The 22951-nt window shown below is 45.5% G+C and overlaps 1 protein-coding gene across 15 annotated transcripts in view; it reads left to right on the top strand.

Moving 5' to 3' along the window:
• ARHGAP26 (Rho GTPase activating protein 26) overlaps positions 1–22630 on the top strand; it is a 451561-nt gene extending 428931 nt beyond the window's left edge. For 5 of the 15 annotated variants that reach the window (XM_073905517.1, XM_073905519.1, XM_073905524.1 and 2 more), the window contains 3 exons: positions 833–924; positions 18813–18980; positions 19826–22630. In XM_073905517.1, coding sequence (XP_073761618.1) covers positions 833–924; positions 18813–18940 — 220 coding nt within the window. In that variant the 3' untranslated portion in view covers positions 18941–18980; positions 19826–22630. Of the gene's footprint in view, positions 1–832; positions 925–3067; positions 3213–4798; positions 5730–10144; positions 16134–18812; positions 18981–19825 lie in introns of those variants that run through there. The other 10 variants (XM_073905518.1, XM_073905522.1, XM_025852251.2 and 7 more) reach the window with 5 other exon arrangements.
• Positions 22631–22951: the final 321 nt, after the last annotated feature.

Here is a 22951-nt window from a genome sequence, read left to right as displayed (position 1 = left end):
ACAAGGCAGAGCTGAGTAACTGTAACAGAGACCATATAGCCTACAAAGCCTAGAATATTCACTGCCAGGCCACCTACAGCAAGAGTTTGCCAACCCCTGCTCTAGAACAGTGGTTCTTAGCCCTGGTTGCACACTAGGGTCACTTTGAGAGCTTTTCAAAAATGATTTTGTTGCACATATATACATCATGTTCCCTCTCCCTTCTTCCTCCCCACGCTCCCCACACACATTCACATAAGTGCTCACACACACAACTTGTCTGTTCCCTGCCCTACCCTGGGGGTCGGGGAGTTCCAGCCCTGGAATCCTGCTCCACCAGCCCAATGAGAAGTAAGTAACATCTGGAAGAGCGAATGTCGGCCCATGGCCTAGAGCCGAAACATGGCTTTGTTAGAATTTCTCCTTTTTGACTCACTGAGCATTGCCAGTTTTCAACAAGGTCTGTTGGGAGTGCCCTCCGGAGCAACTAGGAAGCTCTTTCCTGCCCCCACCTCCCTTTTCCCAAACTACTCCTGCTCCAAAAATGGGTCCCAGCCTGCCCTCCCACTGTTCAGGTATCGTAACTCCTAGGCAGAGTTTCACATGGCACAAGGTGACCCCACAAGAAGTGTGGTTTCTCCAGGCTTATGGCTTTTCTCTGAATAATTCTCATTTTTCTCTGGTGACCTTTGCAACTTTTCCACCTCATGTTTTGCCATCTGGCTGCCTTGTCAGGCTGTTGCCACAAGAGACAACTAGGCGGCTTGCAGGGAAGGGGAAGAAGAGAGGTTAAATATCTGGGGCTTTCAGAAGGTTTAAAAATACTGCTAAATAAACTCCTATTTTCACACAGCACACCGTTCCGGAAGGCAAAAGCCTTATATGCCTGCAAAGCTGAACATGACTCAGAACTCTCGTTCACAGCAGGCACGGTCTTCGACAATGGTGAGTTTCTCATCCCCTTGCAGAGATTTGGGAGGGGTGGGAGAGCAAATAAAGAACTGCAGTTTTCAAAGTTCCTGAAGGGAGAAAAAATACAGTCTCACTTGAATGGATAAGACTGAAAAGAAGTGAGGGGGGTCGGGGTCGGGTGGGGGTCTTTGCCCAAAATAAGAGAGTAGCAGCGAGACTTCTGGAGGCTCTGTCAAGAGTGGACAGTGTACTGAGGTCTTCACTTGGTTGGATAGACTCAGCCTCATGGAGCAGTACTGGACGTGAAAAGTGATTGTGTACCTGGACAGGGCTCTGCCAAGCACTTGGCAGTGGCTTTGAGGGTCTGGGGGCTGGACAGAGGATAGGAGAGAGCAGAGCAGAGAACAGGGATCCTGCAAGTGATCAGCTCAGGATGGAGACTGAGGCACACGTTCTGTGCCTCTTTTTCCTCTTGGGTTCAGTGGCATTCACTCTCCATAGCAGGTGAGGCTTATTTCCAGGCTAGCAGGGCAACTAGGCAAGCTTGGGGTCAGTGAGCCTCCCTGCAGTGGTGCTTGGCCTCCCCCCTGACTGTTAATAGACTCCCTCAGGGCCATCCCCCTGCACACTCCCAGCTGTCCTGCTCAAGTATCCTGTGTGAAAATGGATTCGTGGCACCTGCACTGTAGAACTGGGAACTAGTCTTACTTGATGTACCTTTTTCTTGTTGTTTTTTGTTTTTTGTTCTTCCTCCCTAAAAAAAAGGAAAAGGTAGTATTTTTTAAAGTGAGTATTGATGGCATAATTTGTCGTAACTTACCATTTACCTAAAAGAAAAATCAGGATTCTGGGGAAAAGCCAGAATCTCTGTTACAGCTGAGATTTTCGCCAGATGATTTTCTCCTTTGGGGTTAATTTTTCCGGATCCTTGGGTGAAAGGGTCCCTTTTTTGACCAAAGGAGAAACCCAAAGCTGCTGCCTGATTTCAGGAAGTGGAAGTTTTCTGGGGCTGCCTTCTTGACCTCCATTGGGGTGGTGGCAGAGTTCCTGAGCAGGGCTGAGTGCATGTTGCCCAAGCGCTCCCCTTCAGGGCTGAGTGCCCCACTTTGGCCTAGGTTACACCTGCCACCTGCTTGAGAGCCAGAAATACAGGGCAGCCAAGGCCCCCACCTAGCACTAGAGTGCCTCAGCTCTAGATTCGGGCCACCAAAGCGCAAGTCCTGGCTCGACCACCTGCTTCTGTGTGAACTCCAGCAGTGACAACCTCTCTGTGCTTCCGTTCTGTCCTCTGTCACATAAAGATAGGAGGGTTGTGAGGGAGAATTGCAATGGTGCACGTCACGTGTTTAAGATAGTACTCAACACATTAAGCATTCAGTGTTGTTATTATCATGATGATGATTGCCATCATTATGCCCATCTTAGAGCCTGATGTTCTGATAGTTCACGGTGACCCTTTTACATTCGTCCCTCCTATAAAGCAGGCCTGGCTCTTGGCTGGGCAGTAGGTACTGCACCTTGACCCTCTGAGTCCTGGCTGTCTTTAGCGGCCTCTAAGCCAGAGCAGAGATGGATTCCTGGGGACAGCCTTGAGTGCATCCCCATGTGAGCGGGCAGCCCCCTGTGTACCCAGCCCCTGCATTTAGCATTGCAGAGGTAATAATTAGGCATGGGGAGACAGAATGGGGAATAGTTCACAGAGCACCTGGGGGATTCCCAGGTCACACTCAGACCTTCTGAGCCTGCAGGGGCTGGGGTGAGCCCATAACTGTATGTGGCCTGCTGGGCGCATGTCCTCTTGTATGGTTCTCTGAGCCCCAAAAGCACTGTCCTTAAACCTTTGCTCCATTAACTTTCATTTGGGTGCTTTGCATATCCACGTGCACAGCCAGCCAGCCCAGCGGCCTCTCCTGTCAGCAGCTGGAGCATTCAGGCCCTGGCAGAGCTGAGGTGACGTCGGTCCACAGAAGGTTGTCCAGAGCCATGTCACTAACAAGTGTGCCCTGCCCGAATAGGCCCATACGGTAGAGTCCCAGTGCAGCCATAACATGATGCAGCATTCACAGCAGACAAACCTGCGTGGGCTACATGCAGGCCTTCTGTGTCCTGCTCCACCAGCAGGCGCAGGCCTTCTGCCTAGAGATGGGCAGGTTTTGAGACATTCCCACGTTTACAGGTGAATCCGGAATTTAAAGTCTGTCCTCTGAACCCCAGTTCACTGCTCCTGTGGGCAAGGGACTGTCACGTTCCTATCAGCTAGTCACTGTGACTGCACAAAGGACCCCGATCTTAGGGGTAAACTTGGTCTAAACTCTCAAAAGGTATGTGTATGTGTGTGTATCTTGTTTGTGACTCCTTTTTTTGAGTGCAGCCCTCAACTTTATTGAGATACCCACATACCATACAATTTACCCATTTAAAATGTACAATTCCGTGGTTTTTAGTATATTCAGAGTTGTGCAACCATCACTACTATCTAATTCCAGAATATCTTCATCACCCCCAAAAGAAACTCTGTACCCCTTAGCAGCCATGCTCCATTTACCCCCAGTCCTGCTCCATTCAGCCTAGGGAACCACTTCTTCTACTCTCTGTCATTATCAAATTGCCTGCCCTGGGTATTTCATATAAATGGAATTACACAGTATATGGTCTTTGTGGCTTGCTGCTTCCATGTAGCATAGTATTTTCAAGGTTCATCCCTGTTGGGAGTGTGCATCAGGACTTCTTTCCTTTTTATTGCTGGGTAATCTTCCCGTGTGTGGATATACCACATTTTATTTATCCACTCGTCAGCTGATGGCATTTTGATCATTTATACTTTTTGGCTATGAAGAACAATGCGGCTGGACATGCATGTACAGATTTTTGTGAGGACCTGTGTTTCCAGGTCTCTTGGTGATAGACCTGGGCGAGGGCGGGAAGTACTACTGAATCCCACTGTAACTTAGTTAACAGTTGAAGGAGCTGCCAGACTGTTCTACAGAGAGGTTGCTTCATGTTGTCTTCCCACCTTTTTAAATCTCTTTTTTGAAGTAGCTAACCAAAGAGAAAGGAAAAGAAACCTAGGTGATTTTTAATGACCAAGTCATTTCCTTCCCTGCCGGGTGCTCTGCCTAGCAGGTCCTGGCACTGCATGCACCACACAACTTGGTCATCATCATAAATCCTACAATGATAAAGGAGAGCAGGAAAGAGGTTTGGTTAAATGAATCAGAGGCCTTATCCATGCCTTCCTGTGGTCTCTGGGAGTCATGGCAGAGGTCATTGACACCAGTTTGTTTTTAACCAGGAATGCCCTTTTAGATTCCCTGAAGAGCAAAAGCAAAATGAAACCCCAAAGAAAATACCTCTCAGTGTTGACTGAACTGCAGTCGAAGAAGGGTCTGACAAAATGTGAATCCACTTTTTAAAGATTTATTTATTTATTTGAGAGAGAGAGAGCGCGCACGAGCGGGGGAGGGGGACATAGGCAGAGAGAGAGATTCCCAAACCGACTCCCCACTGAGTGAGGAGCCACCTCCAGGCTTGATCCCAAGGACTGATCCTGAGATCACGGCCTGAGTTGAAACCAAAAGTCAAAGATGCTGAACCAACTGACCCACCCAGGTGCCCCATGAATATACTTTTTGTGGTGATTCTTAGAAAATGCTACATATACCCCATTTCCCCCTTCCCATCACCTCCATTGGAGAAATCAGGCATTAGGGGAGAAAAAGCTGTTAGCACATTAGGCAGGGAGATCATTTTCCTTGTTTCATCTCTTGCTAGTTTCTTTCTGGAGACATCAGGTAAGAGCTGTTTAAGTCGGATGCTCTCTGTCGCTGTCAGATTAAATCATCAGACCAAAAGGAAGAAAGTTTCTTAATGACAGGCCTAGAGAGTTTGTGTGTGTTGTCTTTTTCAGGATCAGGAAGAATGAATAAGGAAGAAGAAGAAGGAGGGGAACCTTGAGGGGAAACTCTGTTATTTCATAATGATTAATCTCTCTAAGCCTTTAGATTCCAGGGGCCTGTGCTGTGAATCTGGGGTGGCTGCTCAGTCAGCTTTTGGACTTTGTGCAGGGGAGAATGGATGTGCAATACTCGGAAACAACTCCACTGTCAGCCCTTGCCAGTCTACTAGGAAATAGCCCATTTCACCAGGAGCACCTCAGATAGTAACTGGAAAGAGAAATAACTTGTGTTCTCAGGAACATTAGTCATTTTATGGCAATGTGATTAGTGATACCTGGAAAATTCACATGGTAGTCACGAAAATTGGGTTCTTGGGATACTTCCATCAAGATATGAGGTGGGCTGGATCCATTCATTCCCAGGTATGGGGTATGGCATGAGTGCAAGATAAGGCTGCCCCAGCTTTCCTTTGCAGATAGAGAAAATCCTCCCAGGGAGCCACTGAGCTACTCCACCAGTGGGGTTATGGGGAGAGGTCTTCAGAGTGGAGTCTTTTGGACTCCCCAGCCATCTCTACTGCCAGATCCAAACACAAACCCAAGCCACCTCCATCTCTCACCCAGGTGTTTCCACCAGCTGCCTACATGGTTGTCATGTCCACTCTTGTCCCCACAACGCATTCCCTGTGCAGCAGCCAGAGTAATGTTTGGAAATCACATCATGTTATTCTGCTTCACATACTCCTGGCCTCCTGTTCCTCCTAGAATTACTGATGAGTGCCTCCACCGACCAGCTCCTGCCCCCGGCCCCTCCCTTCCTCACTCGATACACTGCAGCCTCACGGGCCTTCCCTGTGTTCTCAGCTAGGGTCAGCAAAGTATGACCTGTCAAATCCAGCTCACTGCCTGTTTTTGTAAATAAAGTTTTATTGGAACATAGCCACCCATGCCTCTTTGTCTGCATATTATCTGTAGAGCTACAATGGCACAATTGATAGAGACACACATTTACGACCTAGCTCTTTGAGAAAAATTTGCATACCACTGTTGTGAAATCACACCAAGCTTTTCGCCACCTTAGGGCCTTTGCACTTGCCATTATCCACTGCCTGGCTAGCTCCTTTGGATCCTTTAGGTTTTAGCTTTTTGAGCTCCTCCCCATACCCTCATTCCTATCCCAGTCTCTCTGTCTTCCCTCATCACTACCTAAAATTATGTGCTCATTTATTAATATATTGCCCTGATCCAAGAGCAGAATCCTTCTGCTTGCTCTGTACTGTGTGCAAGGCCCCCTAGCACAGTGTCTGACACAGGGTAGGTGCTTCATAAATGCTTGTTAAATGAGTAAATGTATTCAACTACACAAGGGTCTGTGCCTCTTCCAGCCAGTGCTTCTTCCCTTTGGAACAGTCAGCCATTAGAGATCCTAGTCACAGGCTTGCTCCTTGTCCATCTGAGAGAGGGAAAAGAGAGAGCATGAGTTGTGTATACAGGGGTGTATGGAGTATATATGGATGGAGCTGAGAGAAAGTGGTTGGCAGGAAGCACATCCATGTCAGCAGCAGCTTATATTAGATGCTTGCTGGGCTGGAGAGCTGCCTAGGCAACTCCTGAAACACTCTGTGTGTTTATATAGCACATTGGACATTGGTGCAATTCAGAAAGTTGGACATTGGCTCAGTTCAGCTCAACAAGTACTTGGGAGCATTGTTGATATCCAAAGCATTGGGCTAGGCAAAAGCAGTAGTGGTTAGACCACAGACTCTTTGGTCAGATGCCCTGGGTTCAGATCCACCTCCATCACCTGTCAGCTATGTAATATTGGGCAAGATGCTTAACCCCTCTGAGCCTCAGTTTCTCATCAGTAAAATGAGGATAATAGCAGAATCAACTCCAGAGTCATTCTGAAGATGAAAGGAGATAATGCAGGCAAAGCACTTAGCAAAAAAACCACTACTTGGTATATATATACATATGTATATGTAAATTCTTAGTGTGCATATGTATCATTTTCTGGTTGAATATAGGTGTAATGGTTTGGAAAAGGGCTTGGTCTCTGGAGTCAAACAAGCTGGGTTCAAATTCTAGTACTACCATTGCGATCGGCACAAATTAATTGACATTTCTGAGCCCTTAATTTTCTCATCTGTAAAGTACAGATAGGAAAATATAAGCTAGGATCTTTAGGATCAAATAAATTGATATATGTCTAAAGCTTTCAGCCCATTGGCTGCTTCCCAGTCCCCATCTAAGTATTAGCTTCTGTCATAATTCACCAGGCAGAAGGGACTCATTAGGTGAGACAGTACAGACTAAAATGTCCTTAAAGGGGGCAGGGTGGAAGCAAAGCTTAATACATTTGGACAGTGTTAATAGCACCCATGAACAATGTGCAGAATGAGCATTCCAGGAGTTTGGAGAAAAGAGGGAACAGGTAGACCGGATTCCATGCCAGTATTTATGAAGGAAGTAGGGCTTCAGCTGAGCCATAAAGTGGGAGGACAGGAAACAGAAGCAGGGAGGACATCTGATGTTGCCTCCCTCCGCCATCAGTGAATGAGAATTTGCGTTGCCTTATTACCACCCTCACTACAGAGGCATTTGGGCACAGAAGAGTCATAACCCTTACCTTTCTTTGAATGAGTCAAAAAGATCTCTCAGCCTCACTCCTAGAGATTGTGTTTTAACCGGTATGCCACAGGGTCCAGGACTCTGCAGTTTTAATAAGTGTCCAGGTGATTGGGATGATGTGGTCTGCTCCCATGCCTTAATGAACCCAGCTTAAAGACCCCAGTGAGTCTGCAGTCTAACCTGAGGGCTGCATTGTCCCCTGCCATCTCCTGTGACATAGCTCTTGTTCTTCCATTGGAGGGCCTCCTTTATCCCCTCGTGCTCTTCCCTTACGCTGCAAATTCCATTTTTAATGTTTGTAGACGTTACCACCTCAGCACCTGAACTGTGTTTGAACAGCTGCCCAGGAAGGGAGAATGTCTGAAAGTGAGGGACTCCGTGTATCTGGTGGAGTAACAATTCAACTAGGAGCTCTGCTGTAAAGTGGGAGGGGTCTTTTTTGTTTTTATTTTGTTTTGTTGGTTATTCTTTCTAGGCCTTTTATTTTGGGGAGTGAGTTTGTTTCTTTTGGTTTGGTTCTGAACATTTGAGGTTCCCCAAAGCTTGGGTGGGTATTGAGACCAGGCCCTTACCAGGAGAGAGCCCTTGTTGACCAGTCCAAGTGACTGGTCAAATGATGCAGGGTCCCCTATTGACTAGCCCAACTGTGTCCTGGCTCTCTGCTGAGTGCTTTCTCCATATTGGCCCCTGGAACTTCACAAGAACCCACTGACAGAGTGAGAGTTTTATTGTTTTTTTATTTTTATTTTTTAAAGATTTTATTTATTTATTTGACAGAGAGACACAGCGAGAGAGGGAACACAAGCAGGGAGAGTGGGAGAGGGAGAAGCAGGCTTCCCGCGGAGCAGGGAGCCCAATGCGGGGCTCGATCCCAGGAACCCGGGATCATGACCTGAGCCGAAGGCAGACGCTTAACGACTGAGCCACCCAGGCGCCCCCAGAGTGAGAGTTTTATTATAATCACTTTATAAGTGCAGAAATTCAGGTGATCTTAACATTGTCAGCTGGATGGATGGTCAGAAGGCAGTGGTGTTTGAGTGCAAGTATCTGAGGGGTGGGTTGAGAGAGTTTCATCATTGGAGAGGCCAGGTTGCTTTTAAATTGTGTTGTGTTCTTCTGTGGCACTTTTCTTCCAGACTCCTCCTTGTGTGGGTGTCATGAATCTGAAGTACCCTTACTATTTTTGGTTTATTCATGAAGCCTAGTGATACAAAATTATGCAAGCATTTTGGAGGCCACCTAATAGATGTTTGATCTTGTTTTTTCCTGAAGAAGCTTTCAAGATTACATTGACATTGATCTTCTTTAAGCCTCAATGTGTGTCCTTTTGCTACTCCCCCATTGCTTCCTTTTGTTTCTGTTCTTGCTTCTTTCCCCACAAACTGAAACTAGAGTTACATAGTAGCAATGAGGGCGGAAATGCTTTTCTAAAACAAGCTCAGGAAGTCACTTAATTAGCCTAGGAAGGGAATAAGGGAAAATTCATTCTTTCTAAACAATCTCAGAAAATTGGAGTTTTCCTAATACGTTAAGAGCAAATATGTTGCCTTTCCCATTAAGAGTGATTTGTATATTCCCGCTTCACAAGCATGAATACCACCCCCCCATTTCCAGGTCCCATGATTCCTTCTCTCTTTCTTCCTGCTATTGAACTTTGCAGACTCAGCTGGATTTTATATAATACTTACAATATCACTGTAATTTCCACAAAGATGTATTGTGATAGCACAGAAATGAGTGTATATTTTTTGGATTGAAAAATCAAAGAAATGGAGATTTTGAAAATTGCAAGAAAGAGGAAGAAGACAGCTTTCAGTCTTGTATGTAGGAGGGAGGAAAATTCTAGAGAACAGCAAAGAAAACTAAGGGTATGGGTGGAACAGAGGGGTCTGTTCAAAGGCTATAGAATGTAAAAACAAAACAAAAACAAACAAACAAACAAAAAACACAGGGAATTTGCAGGGAGATTGGAAGCAGAGGGTAAGGTTTAAAGGGAAGCAAAATGCATAATTAGATTAGTAAAATGCGTGCTAGATATCTTTAAAGACTAATTCTTAGCATTTTTTCATGGGCACTCCACTGGGTACAAAGGCAGTCCTGGGTAGGTAGATGGGTGCCATGGATGGATAGATAGATGGATGGATGGTTAGATAAATTTATGGATGGAGCACCATAACTGACTTCTAACCTAAAAAGTAGAAATCTGTCTCCTCTTTCTGGTTTAAACCAGCAACTTCAGAAAGTCTAGGAAACTCCTAAAATTCTATGTAAAACTTTGAATGTCTTTGTTTCCTTTTGTGTTATAAAGAACATTCAGAGTAACCTTTATTGAAAAGCTTATGTCCCACAAAAAATTAAGAACCCCTGGTTATTTATTTTTTTAAAGATTTTTTTTTATTTATTTATTCGCGAGAGAGAGAATGAGAGATAGAGAGCAAGAGAGGGAAGAGGGTCAGAGGGAGAAGCCGACTCCCCACTGAGCAGGGAGCCCGATGCGGGACTTGATCCCGGGACTCCAGGATCATGACCCGAGCCGAAGGCAGTCGCCCAACCAACTGAGCCACCCAGGCGCCCCATAAGAACCCCTGGTTTAAACAAGTCCTAGAAATGTGTAATATAACAAGCGATTGCACTCATTTGTTCTCACACGAGTGTGCACACACGTCCACCACCTGCCCTATCTGTAACACCTTCTCTTCTCACACTCTCTCCCCTCTTGCTATACAGTTCATCCATCTCAGGAGCCTGGCTGGTTGGAGGGGACTCTCAACGGGAAGACTGGCCTCATACCTGAGAACTACGTGGAGTTCCTCTAACCGTGGGCCCCAGCAGACCTGCTGAGCTTTCCATTGTATCCATGACAACTGCTGATGCCAGTGTTGTAGGCCATTTCTCTTTGCCGCTGAGAAATGCGGGGTGATTGACTCTGTTACCACCTGCCAACACAAATGTTTCTGTGAACTCTGGTGTCACCCATCCCCATGATCATGTCAACTGGCATGTGGTGATACAGCAAGGAACAGAAGTAAATCAGCAGTGGAGGCCATTTGATTTTGATAACCGAGGGAAAGGCTTGCAAAGCCATTCCTCTCATTTAGTGCCCTAAATAGGGAGCATTCATTTTGTTTCAACAGTCATCCAAACCCCCAAACTTCCAAAAAAGGAAGTAAGAAAGATATAAGTAGTCCTCAAGAGCATGCAGGGAAGCTAGGTCTAACAGGGCTGGGCATTGGCTCTGAGGCCCAGGCTGGGCCCGTGGCTTCTGTTTACAGTAGACACTCTCTCTACCCCACCTCTAAATACTTGAGACCCACAGTGCTACAGGCAGCTGGGTCTGTCTGTTTGCATGCAGGAGGGAGATGGTTTACGGCACTGTTTACATAAGATGCAATCTCTCGCCATCTCCAAGCAGCCTTGGCCAAGCATCAGCAGAATTCAGCTCAGTCCTCCCGTGCAAGGGAACACACACACCCCACATTACCCCTCCCAAGCTAGGAACTTTTCTGCCACCCAGGGCTGCCATCACCTCGTAACCACGGCAACCCAACCTACTCTGAAGCCAAACCAAAAATATAGCACTCTTTTTGCATGACATATTTTTTCTCCCTCCTTTTTGGCCATTTTTGAATGATTTTCCAACAACCTGAAGCAGCAGATCAAGGGATTAGAGTGGTCTGCTTGGGGCTGACAGAATAGCAGCTGGGAACTCTTCCCTTTCTGATGAATTTCAGCAGCATCAGGATATATTTGGAGCAAACTCTAGTAACCTCTTGAGATTAAATTACATACAGGCTTAATACTCCTGTTCTTCCATACAACTAGCATTTGCTTTCTAGGGGGCAATATGCTGCCTCCTCATGGGTGACATCCTCTCCCCCCTTTGAATTGTTCACTCGTGGTCTCCCGTTCCGTGTCCCTTCCCCTGCCCTTGACTGCCTCTAGCCCCTCCCTGACCAGCCCCACTGGCAGTGCCCTGGGCTGCTGAGCACTGGTGCCCCGGCGGCTTTCAAGGATGATTCCCGGGCTAACCCTATGGCCTGTAGTTTTAAAGGACATATATGTTCACTGCCACTCAGAAAAAGGGAATTGTTTCTCAGGCTTTTGAGGCACAAGACTAATATTGTAAGCCATTTTGATTCAGGAGAATACCAAAAGGCTGGGGCATGGAAGGTGGAATGGGTACCTTCTGAGAAAGAGAATTTCCCTGTCCAGAAGGGGCCAGGTCTTGTGGAAGACTGCCTGGGGGAGGTTGGGTCTGGACATTTCACATTCACTTGGTCTTCAAAGGAACAGAGTTCCCAGTATCTTCCACATTCGAATGTCCTTGCAAGAGTGACTCTGGGCAGACAGACTCCAAACTGGTGTTGGACTGTCAAGCTCCCCAGGAGCCCTCTCGGGTTGGCAGCATCACCCCAGAGTGTTTCCCACTTCTGGAATTCCTCTTTAGGGAAGTTGAAAGAAGAAAAGAAAAACTTGAATTGTGTTGAATTACTGTATCTTTTACTTTTTTTTTTGAAAAGATAAACTTGTAAATAGAGTGATTTGAAATATATGGCAAAGTTTTATATTTGATAATCTTTAAGCTAGTAGCTCCACACATTTAAGCTTTGGTTGTTGAGTAGGTGTGTGTAAGAGGGAGAGAGAGGAGGCGAGGTTGAAGAGGGTCAGGGTCGTCCCCTCTCTGGCTTCGAGGAAGGAGGACACATTTACCCACTCTCTGCTGGCTCTCGCTGGCGGGCATGACACACTGATGGTATTCGGTTGTCTTTAGCCACATGTGTTTTTGAACTTTCCTTGGGCTTTGAATTTGGAGAGAGAAAGCATTTTCAGGCAATGAATTTTTAAAAGAACGCTTGCTTGGTAGTAAGATGAAGCTCAGGATTCCCATAGGTGGGGCCAGGAGTTAGATTTTTTTTTTTTTTTCATTTTTCTTCTCAGGTGTATTTCTTGGTACCCCAATATGTCAGGACGGAAGGCAACGGGGCCGTCGCATGTTCCTCATATCTCACTACTCTGCACATCTTCTGAGGTTGTACACATGAGGCCGAGCTATTTTGTAAATGGTGTGTGTGTGTCTAAGTTGTAGGAAAAACTGGCTTCTTAGGATCTTGGGTCCTCAGTATGCTGCTGTTTTCCCTTTCCCTAAATATTTCCCTTCTTGTTCATCTCAAATTTCCTATAACCCCAAAATAAAAACTCCAAAGAGGGACGTAGGATGTAGGCTGTGCTGTTGTTACAGCTTTATAGATAATTTTAAATTTAAAGGAGTTTGTCGTTGTGATTCAGTTCATCAGCTCAAGGATTACACAGCTATTATGGAACAGCTCAACCAACAGCAAGCGAGACACTACCACTACCAATTCAGGGAATGAGAACTAAGACTGGATAAGACCAAGATAGGACTCAGGAAAGCTATTCACTGAAAACTCGAGAAGAAGGAGAACACACCAACTGGCTACACTTACTCCCTGTAGACTTGGAACAGCTCAGGAACCTGTTCAGTGGAGCTTGAGGGGACAAGCATGTTCTGTGCCACTGTGCTTTCTAAATGGCAAGAACTCCACATAATGGGTTTTTATTGTTGTTGTTTTTTTTTAACACATTTGATGTTTTAAATTGTCACCTGCCTCACTGGACCCTTAACTAGAGCTAACGTGGAGGAGCAGAAGGCCCAGGCCCTGATTTGGGGAGCTCCTCCCTGAAACATAGCTGTCGACACTTGGCCCCAGCTTGACCACTTGGAAGGCTGTCCCTCCCTCTTCAGTTGGCCCTGATTTGAAGCCGGAAGGAAATGGTAGTGTCGCCAATGTGAATTTGTAGGTAGACCCCTTCCCAGCTTCCCTGTGGTCATGCTGGGCCTGTGACAGATGGCTGCCCTGCTTCCTTTCCCCAGCCAGGCTCACCTCCTCCTCATTTGCTGCAGAACTGGAGATACCGTTAACAATATGAGCCAACAAATAGGGAAGGAATTTGACCACTAAAAGTCGGTTTTACCCTCTCTACCGTCTATGCCCCCCACCCCTAATTCTGCTTGAATAGGGAACTTTACGGCACATTAGGAGAGTGAACAAGGTATCAGAATGGAGGACTATGGACCAAGATCCCTGAGCTTTCCCAGAAACCTTGTGTTTCTTTTCTAAGGCCCTATGATCATGCACACAGAACCTGAATCTTTACTTGGGCATGATGATCCATGTCATTCCTCCTTCAGGTACTCAAAGAATTCCACAGCTACAGAATTCCATGCTGTGAAAGATAACTAGTTTCAAATCCCTGCCCCCAAATCCCTTGCTCAGGACTGATGATATTCTCTTCCATTTTCAAAAATTGACGTATAGGGATGGACCCTGTGTAGCACAGCCTTCCTTAGTATCCTATAATTGGAGCCAGTTTCTCTCTTAGTGTTTTAATATCTCTACGGCCAATATGTGTTTACCTCTGTCAGACCAAACTGTCTTTTTCAACGTAATTCTAGTTCATCCCTTTTTGCTGAGTGCTTTTTAGAGAGAGAGGCAAAGAGAAAGAAGCTAAGCAATCAAGCATTGGCAGATTGGCATTAGCAGGACAGAGCCATGCTAGTGACAAGACCATTTCAGGCATTCCCAGGACTGCACAATTGTGTGTGCCATGCCTGTAGCTCAGAGGGAAGTCCTTCTACAAACTGTGTCCCCTGACAACAGCGAGCCCAGTCACCCCAGAAGTTCTGTCTTGACTACAGAGACTACAAAAGCATCCATGGTTGAAGAGTGGGGAGACAGAAGTAGTCAGCTAAAGGTAATTTGATCCCCTATTCATGACTCTTTATTGGCACTTTTCATCCTCTGGCTTCTGCTTCCAAAAGCAAGTCTGGACCAAAGTTTTATAAACACAGGAGTCCCAGGTACAACAGTGGCCACCATGGCACTCACAGTCGCCCTAGTACAGAATGTTTTATGAGCTACCATATTACCACAGTAGGTAGCCAGCCTTGAAGAAATCAAATAGCTACCTGACTTCAAAAGGAGTGTCCTAGGTGTTCTACCTCCAGAGTTATCTGTCATCTCTGGCAAACCTGACAGTAATCAATTACCTAGACAGCCCTGCCCCACATGTCTTTTAAGTCAACTGGGTGTCCTCTCACACACCCTTAGCTGGTGTTTGAAAAATTTATCTCGTGTTCAAATGTGTTTGGCAGCCTTGCTGATCGGCTGGGTGCTGAACCACTTCTCTGTAATTGTAGCATCAAAATGACAATAGCAGAGAAATGAACCTTGCACAATCCTATAGCATGCCTGAGACTAGACTCCAACAAGTAGTAATTAGCTTTTTTCCTTGCGCCACCTACAGTACTTGTCTAACTAAAGAACTTCCCAAAGCAGAGAGAGAGACCATATAGAGAATCCAGATGTCATTCAGAGCCACCAGCCCTTGCTGAAATGTGGTCCTCTGAAGGAAGCGTTGTATTCTGGGGTGAAAAGGTTTGGATGTCAAGTAGCACGAGGCGCAGAGAGAAAGAAAAATATGAACCACCTTGAAGAACTTGGGATGTTTTTCCTAAGAGGGATAAATACAGTTCTTAACAGGGAAAAATCGGCCACAGAAGAAGTTCACAACTGATATTTTTACAAAAGTTTTTAGAGGACTCTACAAGGTGGAAATGTCTTTCAAGGTTTGGAATGCTATAGCAAGCAAAGGCTTGGCACAGTCCTAGACCCATATAAGAATAGCAGTTAATATTACATGAAAATTCTTTTGAGTGTAATCAGAACCAGAGTATTGATAATCAAAATGTCCAGTTTCCCTGGAGTGGTCCTGGAGAGGTCAAGACATTCTACACGTACCATTTCTACAAAGTTGTCCCAGCAGACACCTACAAGCAACTACCTTGGGTGTCCAGGTGCCAGGATCACCCTGGTACCTGTGGAAAGAGGTTCATCTGAAGATTCTAAAGTGTCTGTGTGTTAGCATGTGTTTGTGCATGTGTATGTAAAGCACACATCTGCATCTGTAAAGACACAGAAGCTCATATAGAGACCCACAGAAGCTGGCAGTTGCTGAGCCTTTGCAGCCTTTAAGATTTAGAATTTGAGAATAAGAGAAACGCGAGGCTGTTGATTGGCAAAATGATCAAAGTTGTAAATTAAGTGCCATTTTAAAGCTTCGTGTTTATCAAATGGTTACTACAGCTGTATTCTTTATTAACTTATTAAAAGTCGTGTTGGAAAACAGATCAAACTCATAAACCTTTAGTAGCTAATACTAGCCTGGTGGTCACAAGCACTCTAAAAGACATTTTGTCCATATTTTGGAGACGAAAATATTTGCATGTTTACCTCCTAATTTAGGCTACCTTTGAGTATACTGTAAAGTGCTATGTGATATATTATCAATAAAGTACTTAAAAATGGCACTTTAATTTTTTTAAACCATAAATTATGCACTGTTTTAAACTTCAGTATTGAATATTGACTGGTGTGTAGAATCCAACTCTGTAATTAAAAAGTAATTTGTGACTAGAATAGAACTTTTTTCCCCGTTCTTAGTAAAATAGTCTTGCCATGATAAGGCTGTTTTTTTAAAATGTGCTTTTGCGTCACTAAGCATATCTATAAGGAAAATCCAGTTTCTGTTGAGTGGCCTCTGAAACTTGGCTTTGTTTCATTTGCTTGGTTTATGTGACAATCCTTACGAAATGAGTGGAAGTATGATTTTTGAATTAAATGACTTTTCCATTTGGTGGCACGTTTGTTTCTTGAGTTTCTGATAAAGTTTGGACAGGATGCCTATTTTCATATCTCTTCCAATAAGAGTATAAAGACAGGCTCCCAGGCCCCTGTGGCGCACTAACAACCGCAGTGCTGATGCCTGACCTTCCTTTAGGAAAGCTCTAATGCTGGTGAACTTGAGGAGCCATGAAGCATGTCAACCACGCCCCCCCCCCCGCCGAAGCCATATTCTACTTAATGTTTCTGACTTCCAGGAGATAAAGTCTCCTGGAAGACATAATTGTGTTCATTCTTCCTGAATTCGACGTTCAAATCCACTCTTTTGTAGAAGTTCATGAATACCACATGGGATAGTCCAAGAGCCACAACACAGATAGTCCCACCACACAGCTGGGTGTGTTCCACAGGGTTGTACCTCATTTGTTTAGAACTTGTAACGTGTCCCAGGCCAGCTCCTATTACCGCATCTTCTTACTCATCATGTCCCTTCCAGACACATTCAAAGCTGCAGCCCGGGGCTCCCAGCTTCTGTAGTAGTGAGCATAGAGGGTTCAGAAGGAGAGAGCCAGGGGAGACTCTGGTGGACGAGGAGGAGAGTGGGGCTCCCTGGGTGCCTAGTTTTGAGGGGGTGCCCACTTGAGTGTGTGCGTCACACATGAGCCACTCACACTGTGCTCATTTGTCACTTGAGAAGGCACTGGCTTGTAGCTCTTGTGCCATCACCGAGCTTACACTGCCCTGGAAAATTCTCCAAACATCTGAAGCCTCCTACATGCACGAGGTCACCCAGCACCTAGGGGAGACCTTCTGAGTGGTACACAGCTGCATCCGCTGTCCATCATGGGAGCACGAGATCTATGGTATGTATTTGTGTGTTATCTTTGTTTTTGGCCTCTCCAATAGACTTGGCAATCACTTCACCTTTTGTGTCTTTTTAATAGAAGAGATATCATTTTCATTTTGATTTTAGTAGCCACTCAGCAGAGCTCAAATTGCATCACGCCTTGTGATTGGTTTGGTGTTCTTCACTTGTTAGCTCTGGCTGCGTGATTGGTTAAAAGAGCACCGTGGTTAGAAATGGGCTGGATTGACACTTGAAATTAGGTAAATGAAGGATTTTCTTAGGTCCCAAACATGTTTGCTGTCTCGGGAATTAAATCAGGGCTTTAATTCCTTCTTAGTTCTTTCAGTCTCTGCTCAGATACCACACATCTCTCCTACCCAACTGTGTCAATGTCACTGGCTTGCCCTGCTTTTAATAACCTAAACTAAGCTGCAACTAATTAACTAGGCTGGGTTAGGCAGAATTGTCAGAGTTCCACCAGCATGGCAGCCAAGGGAGCCTCTAACCAATGCAATAAGTGCTTGGTGGTAGGTGTGTGAGGGCTCCTGCATGGGAGGGTGCAAATAACCGCCTGCAGGGAGGGGCGTTCCAACCAGGGCCACATCCTTCACAGTGGCACCCTGCACACCCAGGCATCATCGGATAGTGTGGACCAAAGCAGGAAGGTTTTAATTTGAGATGATCAGAAACCACGGCGCACTGCACTCAGCAACACTGGTCACTCTGTGCATCTCATCTCCTGCAATTCACCCCATGAGGCGGGCCCCAGCCTCTGTTCACTAAAACCCAAGTAGCTAATAAGACTTCTCAAGGCCGACCAGCAAATTAATCAAGACTTGAATTCATTTGGGGCTTTAGGTACCAAAATCACATATTACCCTCCAAGTCTTGAGCCCACCATTAAATTAAAATTTTTTGTTCTGACACTATGGTTCTATGTCCTCTTTGTAGTTTTTCTGATAAGTTATCGGAAAGATGTTTTTTAAATGAACTTTTCCTGCCTTTTCTGAACCCTTCTTGGTGAAGCAGCTTACCTCGCCTGTGTTAAATGCAATGAAGTAATGACAGTAAAGGGTCGCCCCTCTTTTTCTACCTTTTCTTTCTCACACTATTTTCCCCTTCATTTGTCTATCTATCAATTCATTTTCATCATAAAATGTTTGGTGTCATTTTATTTTTAATTGACAGCTCCATAAGGACAGAGACCAAGTTTTGCTCACCCACGTCCGCCCAGTCCCCAGCCCACGGCCTGGCCCAGCACGTGTCCAGTAGCCGCTGGGTGGGCTGACCGAGTGACCGAAAGCAGAAGAGTGCTGCTTTGCCCTGTAGTTCCTCCTTCCTGTTGGACTCAACAGTTCTTGTTGAAAGAAAGAAATTGGGTGTCATTAGACTTGGGTTCTTGAACACAAGGTGACCTTGTGACCTCTGGCAAACTCCTCCGTTCACTCATGTCCTGGGATTTTGGCTCATTGGAGGGGCACTTCCCACCCTCCATCCAGGCACACACAGCCACATTCTTTCCCATCCCACTCCCTAGTGCTCAGTACAAGAAGCCATCTGGTTGACCAGCTGACCGAGAACCAAAGACCCTTCACTGTCATCTGAATTGCTTATGGGTAGTTTTATGAACTTCATACCAGGCTCAGGGCCTGCCTTCAAGCAAAGCCACATCAGAATCACCCCCAAAATAAAAAGTATGCTTTTTTGAAGACCCTTCCAGGAAATTCCACACTGTCCCGTGGGAATTTGGTCTGGCATCTAACACTCTCACTAAGGGAATTCTTTGGGTCTAACTGAAGTTTCCCATGATGCAGCTTATGTCCGTTTCCTTTCTGTTTTTCCTTAGAGTGGAGAACAGCTAGCCTCATTTTTTTCAGAGAAATCATGCTCCATTTTTGTGCTTCCATCCAGCAAACACTTCTTGACCATCTCTATGTACCAGGAGCTCCTATGACTGGGACTTATAAGACATGATCTCTGTCCTCAGGGAACTCACAGTTGACCTCCACTACAGGCAAGTGTATGAGAAGCCACATGTGCCATGTGATATGTCTACATGTTGTGCAGCAGGTAGTCTCGGGCTCCAAGAAAGAAGGGCCTTTCTGTTTAGGAGGCCGGCTTCACACAAGTGACATTGGAGAGGGATCTCAAAAGGTGGAGAGAAGTTTGGCACCTAGACCATTGGAGAAGTGTCCCAGGTTTTAGGACAGTAAGGACTGAGGCATGAAAGGGAGAGGGAGATGGAGGTGAGCTGGATGTGATTGGACATGAGGAGACAGGAGCTTCCTGGAAAGCTGTACGCTTCACTGGTCACCCTCACCTACTCCCCACGTTGACCTCTAGGCTTCTGTTTTCTCCCAATGACCAACAATATCAGCTAACATGGATTACAGTCTTACTAGGCAGGAGACACTATTATAAATGCATTAACTCACCAAGTCCTCAAAACTCATGAATGTAGTGCTATAATTGCCCTCATTTTATAGATGAGGAAACAGGATCAGGGAGCTAGGAAGTTGTGAAACTTAAATTTTAGGATAGGTCTGTCTGGTTCTAGAGCCCATATGCTCTTAATTTTTTAAAAATTTCTTTATAGGTATACACACATGATCTTACATAAATGTGTAAGCATGTTTTAATCACGAGGAAGTTTTTCCTTCTGCTTTTGACTTGGTCCTTCGATCCCCCACCTAAACATTTTCAAAACTGACATCAACAACCTCATTATGTCCTTTTCAGCAGTGAGCCCTTCAAAAAGGGCTCTGGCAAGCAGTCGCCCGCAAACACTTAGCTTTAGTTCCCTATTGCCCAGAATAAGAGCAGAATATGTTTTGATTAAAAACTTTTCTTTTCTCCTAGGAGCCCTGTGCTCACTCATTTTGGGTGAATAGTTTCCCTGTTTCTGGAGCTCTCTGCAGACACTCCTGGTTGTCTGGGCAACCCCATGGACTCCAGCTGCAATCTTTGGCTGGTCCCAGCATCCTTAAGGACACTGCAAGGAGGCAGCCCCTGCGGAAGACCCAGCCATGTTTTGTTGGCTGGAAATATGTGATGTGCACATTTTTTTAAATTTAACAATTTGAAAACAGTCCCTCTCCCCACCCTGATCCAGCTGTCGACGACAGACCTTCAGGCTCTTATGGGATTGCCAGGGAAATCCCATGAGCATGTGTCTTTTTGTGGGAGAGCCAGTGTTTCCAGCATGATCTGCAAATGCTTAAAAATAGAGAATCTTGGCATTTTAACCCCTTCTTGAACTTAGTGAGATTTGAAAAAAATCAGAGCTAGAGGAGACAGCAAGAGAAGTCAAGGCAGACAATGGTGAGTACTTGTGGGACTTCCTCTAAGGCAGAATGGGACTCACCCAGGTCTCCTGCAGTCAGGGGCATAGAGCTGTTGCATGTCAAGATGACTGACTAAGTCTCATTTATGGAGCAGTTCCATTGTACTAACTGCTTTCACATGCATCATCTTATTAATCCTCACATCAACCCTGTGAAATAGGTCCTGTTGTTACCCTTTTCTGTAGATGAGGAAGCCAAGTATTAAACTGAGTAACTTGTTCGGAGTCACTAAGCTAATAAGTAACAGAGCAGACACTGAACCCCAGCAGACTGATACCACAGCTTACCCTCAACTCCCACACTGTCTCCAGTTGAGAAGGTGTTGGAAGCTCCAGCCCTTGAATGCCCTTTACTTCCCTCGCGCCAAAGGAGTATTTGTTGTTTTTGCTCTATGGCGTCCAGTACCCCTTCTGGCAACAGCACCTCAGTTTTCATTTGGGGCCCGTGGGTTTAGGTTCCATGGGTTCGGGTGGCCGGGCATCAACCCTTGATCCAGTGGTGAACCAGTGGTGCTGTTCTGGGCTATGAGATCATCAGATCCACCCAGCCACAGTGATTGGTTGGTTAAGGAACAGGCATGGGGCCTAGTTAAATCCACAGTGCCGGGACTTTGTTCTGGGGCAAGGTATACAGGTCACAGCAGGGTCACACAGATATTCTTCATATCAGGGAAGCGTAGTAAGTACCATTCCCCTGACCCTTAAATGACTTCTTAATATGAATTCTGTCTGCCACTTGTCTTTATTTAAGGGCCCTCATACTTTATGTTAAGTATGTATATTGAGATTTTAGTAGTGTACCTCTTAGGAAAGTCACTTCAGAGAACAAGCAGAAGATCTGAAATATCAATTGCAATATGAAATGGGCAAATACTGCCCTAATTGGACCAATCCTGGAATGAGTTCACCTTGATGCCTGAACTCAGCAAGCGTAGCTTCTTTTTAAAATTCCAGCATTTGTTCTTTCTTCTGGACCAGAAGAAGCCATGACTGGACCTCATCAGAACAGGGAGGAATTGTGTCATTTGGAGCCCTCTGACAATACGTTTCCAACCCCAGCTGATTCAAGTCGTTACTTGATGATTTGGCCCATCCCAGTGGTGCATTAGTGTTGAGACATTTTACCCTGGGATTCTCATGAAGGACCCCCAAGTCAGTTGCAGTTTAAAAAGTGGCAATAAATCATGCTTAATCATGATACGGAATTGGATGGCATAAAGTACTCCTCAGTTCACACACCCTGGGGGCCGCACCCAGACCTGTTCAACCATCCCATGAATGTGAGTCTGAGAAACTCCAGTGTCACTTGAGTTCAGACCTTCAACTTCGTTTGGGGTGGGACTACATAGTTGGAGGCCCTGAAAGGGGGTGGATGTATCTAATCAGACTCAGATACCTTGCTGCTCCTCTTTCTCCATGATGTGCTCACAGTTTTCTTGTCTCAGGGACTTCCAGATAAAGTGATTACAAATCTTACAGGAAAAACCTTCACAAGCAAGGAGGCCACTCCTGGCCCACAAAAGATAAGGTTTTCACTTTTGGATAACATTTGAAAATTTTCAGGGTTGTTTTCCTCCTGCAGTTTTTGACCATGGCACACCCCTGATCAAAAAACCTTCAGAAGCTCTTGTGGCCTGAAAAAAAAAAGCATCATGGCATTAAGGGTGTTTCCCAGTATGGCCCCAGCATCTTTTCTCTTATGTTCCTTTGTGCATTTCATGCCCCAGAGGCACCAACTCTTCATCACCTATTATGTCCACATCCAGGTGCTAAGGTACTGTTTCCTTGGGCCCCTGAGGTTAACTCGGGCTCAGATGCCCTTTACTTTTCCCATCCCAAGAGAAATAGCTATTGATTTTGCCTGTTGGGCAGCCGTTACTCCTTATTCTGATAACAGCACCTCATTTTTTGTCTGGGGAGCCGCCCCTCCCCTACTTTCAGGTCCCATCGGTTTGGGGGACTTGGCATCATTCCTGCATCCAGTGTGAAACTGTGACCCTGACTGGGCCTGGAACATCATCAAATCCACCCTGCCCATATGATTGGTTGATTGAGAAATGAGCCAGGACCTAACTAAATCCAAGAAGAACCAATTTCTGGATTTCTTAGACTGCTGTGATAAGGGCCTCTCTTTCTACATCTGAAGCCATGAAGACTGCTGGCAACCATCTTGTCTCCTTACAGAGGGAGCCTGACTCCCAACTGGGAAACCCAAATATGCTGCCAAGAACGACAAAGAAGAGCAACACTCCATGTCATGGGTCCAGATGCACCTGAGCTTTTCTGTTACATAAGCCAATAAATTCTCATTGTGCTCACAACAGTTTGGGTTTCATTCGTTCACTTACAACTAAAGTCCTGAGCTCTAGATAAAGCTTCAGAGTGATTTCTGTGCAGTCCTCTCTCCCACTCGATTGTTGGATCCTTTGCCAAGAAGAAAGAGCACTGGACTTGGAGCCAGAAGACCTGACATTAAGTCTGGTTCTGCTGTTTCCCAGCTGTGGGACCTTGAGGTAATCCTTATCCTCTGAGCAACAGTTTCCTCATCTTTAAAATGGGTCTAAGAATGCATACCCTCTAAGGTTGTTTCCATTAAATGAAATGACACTTATTAATGAACTTTATAAAATTCACTGTCCTCA

The sequence above is a fragment of the Callorhinus ursinus genome, unplaced genomic scaffold, assembly GCF_003265705.2.
Source record: "Callorhinus ursinus isolate GAN/ISIS: 27379988/994484 unplaced genomic scaffold, GSC_fseal_2.0 scaffold23, whole genome shotgun sequence".
Classification (NCBI taxonomy): domain Eukaryota; kingdom Metazoa; phylum Chordata; class Mammalia; order Carnivora; family Otariidae; genus Callorhinus; species Callorhinus ursinus.
Note: the sequence above shows the minus strand (reverse complement) of the source record. Positions and strands in the feature narration are given on the sequence as shown.